This window comes from Stegostoma tigrinum, chromosome 3 (genome assembly GCF_030684315.1).
Source record: "Stegostoma tigrinum isolate sSteTig4 chromosome 3, sSteTig4.hap1, whole genome shotgun sequence".
In the NCBI taxonomy this organism is placed as follows: Eukaryota; Metazoa; Chordata; class Chondrichthyes; order Orectolobiformes; family Stegostomatidae; genus Stegostoma; species Stegostoma tigrinum.
In genome coordinates, this window is record NC_081356.1 from 135,716,155 (window position 1) to 135,726,154 (window position 10,000).

Here is a 10,000-nt window from a genome sequence, read left to right on the forward strand (position 1 = left end):
AATGTAGCATGGCCGATCCACCCAGCCTGCACATCTTTGGACTGCAGGAGGAACCGGAGCACCCGGAGGAAATCCACACAGACACGGGGAGAATGTGCAAACTCCACACAGACAGTTATCCGAGGCCGGAATTGAACCCGGGTCCCTGGTGCTGTGAGGCTGCAGTGCTGACCACTGAGACACCGTGCCGCCCCTGTGTTGTTAGAGGAAGATGTAGGGTTTGGAGTTGTGTGGTTACAGAGGAATTGTAAGGGTTTTGGCTATGTTGTTGCAGGGGGAGCAAGGGTTGGTGTTGTGTTGTTAAGGTGGATGGAGAGCTGGATGGGGCGGGGGGGGGGGGCGGGCGGTTGTGTACAGCTGTATTTCCTGTGTATTTTAGTGACTGGCTGGGCAGGAATGAGGTTAGTTTCCCAGTTTTCGGTTAATTGCTGTTTGTGGGCTGTGTTCAGGACTCTGCGTTTGTGCGGGTTCACAAGACCATCGCTATCTCTGAATTCCGGATGAAGGAGACGGAGCTTCACGCGTCAGAGACCTTCCTGGATGCTGTGAGCAGCCTGCCCCTTGAGTATAACTACCCGTTGTACAGCCGCATCTTCCAGGATTTCGGAACACACTACTTCGCCAGGGGCAAAACGGGCGGCATTTACGATGTCATCTACCAGTACGACAGGACCTCCATCAAGAGCTCAGGTTCCCCAGCACGGGTCAGGGGGCATGGAGGGGTTGTTGGGGGAGTGTGGAGGGTTGAGGGGCATGGGGGGGTGTGGTGTGTCAAGGAGGGAGGGAGGGGGTGGTGTGTGGAGGGGGAGGGAGGGGGTGGTGTGTGGAGGGGATGGGGAGGGGGTTGGTGTGTGGAGGGGTGAGGAGAGGGTGGTGTGTGTAGGGTGGGGAGGGGGTGGTATGTGGAGGGAATGGGGAGCAGGTGGTATGTGGAGGGGGTGGGGAGGGGGTGGTGTGTGGAGGGGGTGCGGTGAGGAGGGGATGGGGAGGGGTTCATGTGTGGAGGCATGGGGAGGAGGTGGTGTGTGGAGGGTGGGGAGGTAGTGGGGAGGGTTGGTGTGTGGAGGGGATGGGGAGGCGTTGGTGTATGGAGGGCTGGGAGGGGTTGGTGTGTGGAGGGGGTGAGGAGCGGGTGGGGTGAGGGATGGGGAGGGGTAGTGTGTGGAGGGATGGGGAGGGGTTCATGTGTGGAGACATGGGGAGGAGGTGGTGTGTGAAGGGTGGGGAGCTGGTGGGGAGGGGGTGGTGTGTGGAGGGGGGTGGGGAGGGGTGGTATGTGGAGGGGCTGGGGAGGGGGTGGTGTGTGGAGGGCTGGAAGGGGGTGGTATGTGGAGGGGGTGGACTGTAGCGGGGTGGGGAGGGTGTGGTGTGTGGAGGGGGTGGACTGTAGAGGAGGTGGGGAGGGTGTGGTGTGTGGAGGGGATGGGGAGGGGGTTGGTGTGTGGAGGGGTGAGGAGCGGGTGGTGTGTGTAGGGGTGGGGAGGGGTGGTATGTGGAGGGAATGGGGAGCAGGTGGTATGTGGAGGGGGTGGGGAGGGGGTGGTGTGTGGAGGGGGTGGGGTGAGGGATGGGGAGGGGGTGGTGTGTGGAGGGTGGGGAGGTGGTGGGGAGGGGTTGGTGTGTGGAGGGGGTGAGGAGCGGGTGGGGTGAGGGATGGGGAGGGGGTAGTGTGTGGAGGGGATGGGGAGGGGTTCATGTGTGGAGGCATGGGGAGGAGGTGGTGTGTGAAGGGTGGGGAGGTGGTGGGGAGGGGGGTGGTGTGTGGAGGGGGTGGGGAGGGGTGGTATGTGGAGGGGCTGGGGAGGGGGGTGGTGTGTGGAGGGGCTGGGAAGGGGGTGGTATGTGGAGGGGGTGGACTGTAGCGGGGTGGGGAGGGTGTGGTGTGTGGAGGGGGTGGACTGTAGAGGAGGTGGGGAGGGTGTGGTGTGTGGAGGGGATGGGGAGGGGGTTGGTGTGTGGAGGGGATGGGGAGGGGGTTGGTGTGTGGAGGGATGAGGAGCGGGTGGTGTGTGTAGGGGTGGGGAGAGGTGGTATGTGGAGGGAATGGGGAGCAGGTGGTATGTGGAGGGGGTGGGGAGGGGGTGGTGTGTGGAGGGGGTGGGGTGAGGGATGGGGAGGGGGTGGTGTGTGGAGGGGATGGGGAGGGGTTCATGTGTGGAGGCATGGGGAGGAGGTGGTGTGTGGAGGGTGGGGAGGTGGTGGGGACGGGTTGGTGTGTGGAGGGGGTGGGGAGGGGTTGGTGTGTGGATGGTTGGGAAGGGGGTGGAGTGTGAAGGGGGTGGTATGTGGAGGGGTGGGGTGGGGGTGGTGTGTGGAGGGCATGGGGAGGGGTTGGTGTGTGGAGGGGCTGGGGAGGGGGTGGTGTGTGGAGGGGCTGGGGAGGGGGTGGTGTGTGGAGGGCATGGGGAGGGGTTGGTGTGTGGAGGGGCTGGGGAGGGGGTGGTGTGTGGATGGTCGGGGAGGGGGTGGAGTGTGGAGGGGGTGGAGTGTGGAGGGGATGGGGAGGGGTTGGTGTGTGGATGGTTGGGGAGGGGGTGGAGTGTGAAGGGGGTGGTATGTGGAGGGGTGGGGTGGGGGTGGTGTGTGGAGGGCATTGGGAGGGGTTGGTGTGTGGAGGGGCTGGGGAGGGGGTGGTGTGTGGAGGGGCTGGGGAGGGGGTGGTGTGTGGAGGGACTGGGGAGGGGGTGGTGTGTGGAGGGGGTGGGGAGGGGGTGGTGTGTGGAGGGACTGGGGAGGGGGTGGTGTGTGGAGGGGGTGGGGAGGGGGTGGTGTGTGGAGGGACTGGGGAGGGGGTGGTGTGTGGAGGGGGTGGTGTGTGGAGGGACTGGGGAGGGAGTGGGGTGGGGAGGGGGTGGTGTGTGGAGGGGGTAGGGAGAGGGATAGGGTGGGGGTGGTGTGTGGAGGGCATGGGGAGGGGTTGGTGTGTGGAGGGGCTGGGGAGGGGGTGGTGTGTGGAGGAGCTGGGGAGGGGGTGATGTGTGGAGGGGGTGGTATGTGGAGGGGATAGAGAGGGGGTGGTGTGTGGAGGGGGTGGTATGTGGAGGGGATAGAGAGGGGGTGGTGTGTGGAGGGGTGGGGAGGGGTTGGTGTGTGGAGGAGGTGGACTTTAGGGGGGTGGGGAGGGTGTGGTGTGTGGAGGGACTGGGGAGGGAGTGGTGTGTGGAGGGGGTGGGGAGGGGGTGGTGTGTGGAGGGGTTGGGGAGGGGGTGGTGTGTGGAGGGGGTGGGGAGGGGGTGGTGTGTGGAGGGGTTGGGGAGGGGGTGGTGTGTGGAGGGGGTGGGGAGGGGGTGGTGTGTGGAGGGGGTGGGGAGAGGGATGGGGAGGGGGTGGTGTGTGGAGGGGGTGGGGAGGGGGTGGTGTGTGGAGGGGGTGGGGGGGGTGGTTTGCACTCCAGAGAAACACACCCCCTAGCTGAAAGCTATCGGATTTGGTTTAGCTGACCCCTCATCCACACACCGTGCAATACGGAGGCAACGCAATGATTCCTCGGGGGTAGGAGGGACCAGCTTCTAGTGACACTGTCCACGGGCACCAGGTACACACTGCCCACATCCATGGACATTGTCCTCGAAAAACCCTTGTGGTCCTTCTCTGGATAGAGATAGGGAGAGCCTTTTTCCTAGGATGGTGACGGCGAGCACGAGGGGGCATAGCTTTAAATTGAGGGGTGAAAGATATAGGACAGATGTCAGAGGTAGTTTCTTTACTCAGAGAGTAGTAAGGGAATGGAACGCTTTGCCTGCAATGGTAGTAGATTCGCCAACTTTAGGTACATTTAAGTCGTCATTGGATAAGCTTATGGACGTACATGGAATAGTGTAGGTTAGATGGGCTTCAGATCGGTATGACAGGTCAGCACAACATCGAGGGCCGAAGGGCCTGTACTGTGCTGTAATGTCCTATGTTCTATGGGCCATGTCAGTTTGTGTTTTCCAACTTCTTTTATTACACACTGGGAAATTAATTTAGACGTCACTGATTCCCGAGATTTTCCTCGGATTTGTCTCTGTGAGTCTCCAACTCCTTCCTCCCTCCACACATCCAACAATCCTCAGACTGTGCCTCGTTTTGTTCTTCTTTGGTTCTGACCCGTTCGGACCGTCTGTGATGGGGAATTGGATGTCGCCTGGTCATGGTTCAGGATTCGCGCATTGACCATCTGTCCTCGTTGTCTTTGGTCCTGTACAGGCCTAACACAAGCTGAGATGCGTGAGTGCATCAAAACAGAGACAAAGATACGCGTGCTATTTATCAAAATCAAGAAAACCAGGACGAGGTGCACACACAACAGCATGGCCCTGAACGCAAAAGGTAAGGGAGAGAGGACAGCGCTGTGACAGTGAAACTCTTCCTCATGCTCAATGCGACATCAACCCAACTCCTGACCCGGGCAGATAAACATGACTCTCGGGTCAGTGCTGAGGGAGTGGGCACTGTCGGAGGGTCAGTGCTGAGGGAGCGGGCACTGTCGGAGGGTCAGTGCTGAGAGAGTGGGCACTGTCAGAGGGCCAGTGCTGAGGGAGCGGGCACTGTCAGAGGGTCAGTGCTGAGGGAGTGGGCACCGTCAGAGGGTCAGTGCTGAGGGAGCGGACACTGTCGGAGGGCCAGTGCTGAGGGAGCGGGCACTGTCGGAGGATCAGTACTGAGGGAGCGGGCACTGTCGGAGGGTCAGTACTGAGGGAGCGGGCACTGTCGGAGGGTCAGTGCTGAGGGAGTGGGCACTGTCAGAGGGCCAGTGCTGAGGGAGTGGGCACTGTCAGAGGGCCAGTGCTGAGGGAGTGGGCACTGTCAGAGGGTCAGTGCTGAGGGAGTGGGCACTGCTGGGAGGGCCAGTGCTGAGGGAGTGGGCACTGTCAGAGGGCCAGTGCTGAGGGAGTGGGCACTGCTGGGAGGGCCAGTGCTGAGGGAGTGGGCACTGTCAGAGGGCCAGTGCTGAGGGAGTGGGCACTGCTGGGAGGGCCAGTGCTGAGGGAGTGGGCACTGTCAGAGGGCCAGTGCTGAGGGAGTGGGCACTGCTGGGAGGGCCAGTGCTGAGGGAGTGGGCACTGTCAGAGGGCCAGTGCTGAGGGAGTGGGCACTGCTGGGAGGGCCAGTGCTGAGGGAGTGGGCACTGTCAGAGGGTCAGTGCTGAGGGAGTGGGCACTGCTGGGAGGGCCAGTGCTGAGGGAGTGGGCACTGTCAGAGGGCCAGTGCTGAGGGAGTGGGCACTGCTGGGAGGGCCAGTGCTGAGGGAGTGGGCACTGTCAGAGGGCCAGTGCTGAGGGAGTGGGCACTGCTGGGAGGGTCAGTGCTGATGGAGTGGGCACTGTCAGAGGGTCAGTGCTGAGGGAGTGGGCACTGTCAGAGGGTCAGTGCTGAGGGAGTGGGCACTGCTGGGAGGGTCAGTGCTGATGGAGGCCCACACTGTCGGAGGGTCAGTGCTGAGGGAGCCCCACACTGTCGGAGGGTCAGTGCAGAGGCAGGGGGCACTATCGGAGGGTCAGTGCTGAGGGAGCGGGCATGGTCAGAGGGTCAGTGCTGAGGGAGTGGGCACTGTCAGAGGGTCAGTGCTGAGGGAGTGGGCACTCTCGGAGGGTGTGTGCTGAGGGGGTGTGTGGGAGTGTGTTGAGGTTTAGTGGTCTGCTGTGGTCCCAGGTTCGGGGGTTCGTTTCTCTGACGCTGAATGTATGCAGCTGGACTGCCAGCAATGGACTGAAAACTGAAATACCCCGGGGACAGGGCCCCGAGATACCCCGGGGGAAAGGGACCCGAGATACCCCGGGGGAAAGGGACCCGAGATACCCCGGGGGAAAGGGACCCAGATACCCCGGGGGAAGGGGCCCCGAGATAGCCCGGGGACAGGGCCCAGTGTTACCCCGGGGACAGGGCCCCAAGTTACCCCGGGAACAGGGCCCCGAGTTACACCGGGGGCAGGGCCCAGTGATACCCTGGGGACAGGGCCCCGAGATACCCTGGGGACAGGGCCCAGTGATACCCGGGGACAGGGCCCCGAGATACCCAGGTTTGGGGGCTTGGGGGGATGGCCCGGAGATACCTGGGAGTGGCGCCTGGAAGAGCCTATGTTAGACCTGTGATACCTCCTGGGTTTGGGGCCTAGTGAGCCTGCAGAGTGGGCTTTGTGATAACACAACGTAGAGCTGGGTGAACACAGCAGGCCGAGCAGCATCAGAGGGGCAGGAAAGTTGACGTTTCGGGCCTGGACCCTTGTTCAGAAGCCTGTACTTTGCCTCGTGTTTAGGTTCAATTCTGGAAGCGGCAGAGAAATCAGTTTCCATGGCGAGGGGAGGCCGTGTTGAGTTTGCTGCAGCGTTGGCCTGGCAGAAAGGGAAAGTCTTCCCCACTAAGGAGTACAACAGCTGGCTGGAGTCTGTCCAGGATATTCCCACGGTGGTGGACTTCACGGTGAGCACCCCCTCAGCTCCTCACCCACACCAACGCCCTTGTCCTGCCACCACCTTGACCCTCACTAATGCCAATCCCCTACCCCTCTCCCTCCCTCAACTCTCTCTTTCTCTGTCCCACACCCCTCCCCTAGTTTCTGTTCCCCAATGTTCTCCCCCATTCCCTGCCCCCACAGATTCTGTCTCTCCCCCAGTTATCTCTGTCTCTCCCCCCCCCACCCCAGGTCTCTCTCTCACATTGCGCTCTCTCTCTCTCTCTCTCCACCATCTCTCTCTCTCTCTCTCTCTCTCTCTGCCTCCGCTAACACCCCCACCCTGGTCTCTCTATCTCTCCCCCCAGGTCTCTCTCCCACCTCTCTCTCTCTCTCCCACTTCTCTCTCTCTCTCCCACTTCTCTCTCTCTCTCTCCCACTTCTCTCTCTCTCTCTCTCCCATCTCTCTCTCTCTCTCCCACTTCTCTCTCTCTCTCCCACTTCTCTCTCTCTCTCCCACGTCTCTCTCTCTCTCCCCCCCACTTCTCTCTCTCTCTCCCACTTCTCTCTCTCTCTCCCACCTCTCTCTCTCTGCCCCCCACTTCTCTCTCTCTCTCTCCCACCTCTCTCTCTCTCCCACTTCTCTCTCTTTCTCCCACCTCTCTCTCTCCGACTTCTCTCTCTCTCTCTCCCACTTCTCCCTCTCTCTCTCCCACTTCTCTCTCTCTCTCCCACTTCTCTCTCTCTCTCTCCCACCTCTCTCTCTCTCTCCCACTTCTCTCTCTTTCTCCCACCTCTCTCTCTCTCGCTCTCCCACTTCTCTCTCTCTCTCCCACTTCTCTCCCTTTCTCCCACCTCCCTCTCTTTCTCCCACTTCTCTCTCTCTCTCTCCCACTTCTCTCTCTTTCTCCCACCTCTCTCTCTCTCTCTCCCACTTCTCTCTCTCTCACTTCTCTCTCTCTCTCCCACTTCTCTCTCTTTCTCCCACCTCTCTCTCTCTCTCTCCCACTTCTCTCTCTCTCTCCCACTTCTCTCCCTTTCTCCCACCTCTCCCTCTCTCTCTCTCCCACTTCTCTCTCTTTCTCCCACCTCTCCCTCTCTCTCTCTCCCACCTCTCTCTCTCTCTCCCACTTCTCTCTCTCTCCCACTTCTCTCTCTCTCTCTCCCACTTCTCTCTCTCTCTCCCACTTCTCTCTCTCTCCCTCCCACTTCTCTCTCTTTCTCCCACTTCTCTCTCTTTCTCCCACCTCTCCCTCTCTCTCTCTCCCCCCCCACTTCTCTCTCTCTCTCCCACTTCTCTCTCTCTCTCCCACCTCTCTCTCTCCCCCCCACTTCTCTCTCTCTCTCTCCCACTTCTCTCTCTCTCTCTCCCCCACTTCTCTCTCTCTCCCACCTCCCTCTCTCCCCCCCCACTTCTCTCTCTCTCTCTCCCCCCCACTTCTCTCTCTCTCTCTCTCCCACTTCTCTCTCTCTCTCTCTCCCACTTCTCTCTCTTTCTCCCACCTCTCTCTCTCTCTCTCCCCCTCTCTCTCGCTCTCGCTCTGCCCCTGTTTCCAGCCCTCGACCCCGGTCTCCCTCTGTCCCCCAGGTCTCTCTCCCACCCTACTCTCTCTCCCCCCAGCCCTGCCTCTCCCTTGCCCCCAGCCAGGCTGATCTCAGAGGTTTAATCCCGCAGCTCCGCTCCATCCTCGGCCTTGTGAGGGGAATTCCCTGTGCAGTGACAAAGCGGAGACACCTGGAGCGGGCCATGATGGACTATACGAAGACCTTTGACCCTTGCCGGTGCTCCCCGTGTTCCAATAACGGTAAAGCCGTGCTGTTGGACAACAGCTGCCAGTGTGTCTGCAAGGCTGGGACCTACGGGGACAACTGTGAGCTACGGACCCCTGACTACCACTCAGGTAAACCCCTCTCCTTGCGTCTCAGAGGGCGCGGCCAGGGAAATGGGGTTGAATGATTCACCTTGCTCTGAGTCTATCTCCATCGGGTAGGCCGAGCTGTCTCACTGCGCCTGGCCGTGAGAATGTCACAGGTAGGACTAGGCCATTCAGCCCATTGAACCTGCTGTACCACTCTATAAGATTTCCCCGGTCAGGGATTTATCAGTTTCACAGCTGGGCTCTGGCAGTGCCTGACAATAGAGGATTAGAACCAGACCAGGGCACAGTCACAAACATTTGTGGGTCATTGAAATTATTTACACAGAGAGAGAGAGAGAGAGAGAGGGAGAAAGGTTTCTCTCTAACAGGACCCTCCGGTATTCACTTCCCTCTCATGCCAGTCATCTCTCATCATGGATAGCATCACTAACTGTGAGGTAACTGCAAACCCCACACACATCACCTCCCCAAACCATTCCCCACAACGCCATGCTCCTCTTTGTCTCTATCCTGAACGTACTGAGAGGCTGAGATCAGGCGGAGAATCCCACACGCAGCACGCACCCCCCCCACCCCCCCACTCTGGGTGAAGACATTTCTCCTCAACTCAGTCATCGCAGGCCTACCCCATACCCTTAGACTGTGGCCCCCGGGTCTGGACTGCCCAGTCATTGGGAAACACCCTTTCTGAGCCAACCCTGTCTAGTCCCGTTCGAATCTTACACCAGATTCAGGGAGGGGTCAATTACCAGGGGTGAGGGTGAGCTTGGGAGCGAGGGTGAGGATGGGGGTGAGGGTAACGATTGGGGTGAGGGTACCAGTGGGGGTGAGGGTGGGTGTTGGGGGTGAGGGTGGGGGTGAAAGTGGGTGTGGGTGTTTGGGGTGAGGTTGGGATGGGGGTGAGGGAGGATGTGAGAATGGGGGTGGGTGTTTGGGGTGAAGATGGGGTTGGATTGGGGGTGGGGGTGAGAATGGGGGTGGGTGTTTGGGGTGAGGATGGGGTTGGAATAGGGGTGAGGGTGGGTGTTGGGGGTGGGGTGAGAATGGGGGTGGGTGTTTGGGGTGAGGATGGGGTTGGAATGGGGGTGGAGTTGAGAATGGGGGTGGGTGTTTGGGCTGAGGATGGTGTTGGAATGGGGGTGGGGGTGGGTGTTGGGGGTGGGGGTGAGTATGGGGGTGGTTGTTTGGGGTGAGGATGGGGTTGGAATGGGGGTGGGGTGGGTGTTGGGGGTGGGGGTGAGTATGGCGGTGGTTGTTTGGGGTGTGGGTGGGGTTGGAATGGGGGTGGGGTGCTTGGGGGGGGTAATGTCACACTGACTGATCCATGTTGCCTGAACACGATGTTGGAGGTGCGGCCTGAGCAGAGAGAGGTCTCCCAGCTCCTGGATAAAACCAGCTGTGACACAGAGCCTGCCCCTAACTGGGGCAACTAGGGAAAGGACCAATAGAAACACGCTGTTCATCTGCTCAGGCTCTGCTGTTCTATCTGTTATGATCATGGCTGATTGTCCAAATCAGTCCCCTGCTTCCAACTTCTCTTTATGTCCTTTGATCATTGTAGCCCCAAGAACTATGCCCAACTCCTCAAAACCCCTCAGTGTTTTGGCTTCAGACATTTGCTGTGGTAGAGACTCACGTTGGCTCCCCACCCTCTGGGTGAAGTCATCAAAAGGCTAACACCATATTCTGAGATGATGACCCCTGGTTCTGAACTCCCTGGCCAGTGGGGACATCCTTCCTGTGTTTC

The 10,000-nt window shown here is 60.2% G+C and overlaps 1 protein-coding gene across 1 annotated transcript in view; it reads left to right on the forward strand.

Moving 5' to 3' along the window:
• The window catches only part of LOC125450949 (complement component C6-like), a 66,397-nt gene that overhangs the window by 30,932 nt on the left and 25,465 nt on the right, over positions 1-10,000 (forward strand). The window contains exons 8-11 of the mRNA XM_059644962.1: positions 450-690; positions 4,189-4,311; positions 6,239-6,402; positions 8,049-8,274. Coding sequence (XP_059500945.1) covers positions 450-690; positions 4,189-4,311; positions 6,239-6,402; positions 8,049-8,274 — 754 coding nt within the window. The remainder of the gene's footprint in view (positions 1-449; positions 691-4,188; positions 4,312-6,238; positions 6,403-8,048; positions 8,275-10,000) is intronic.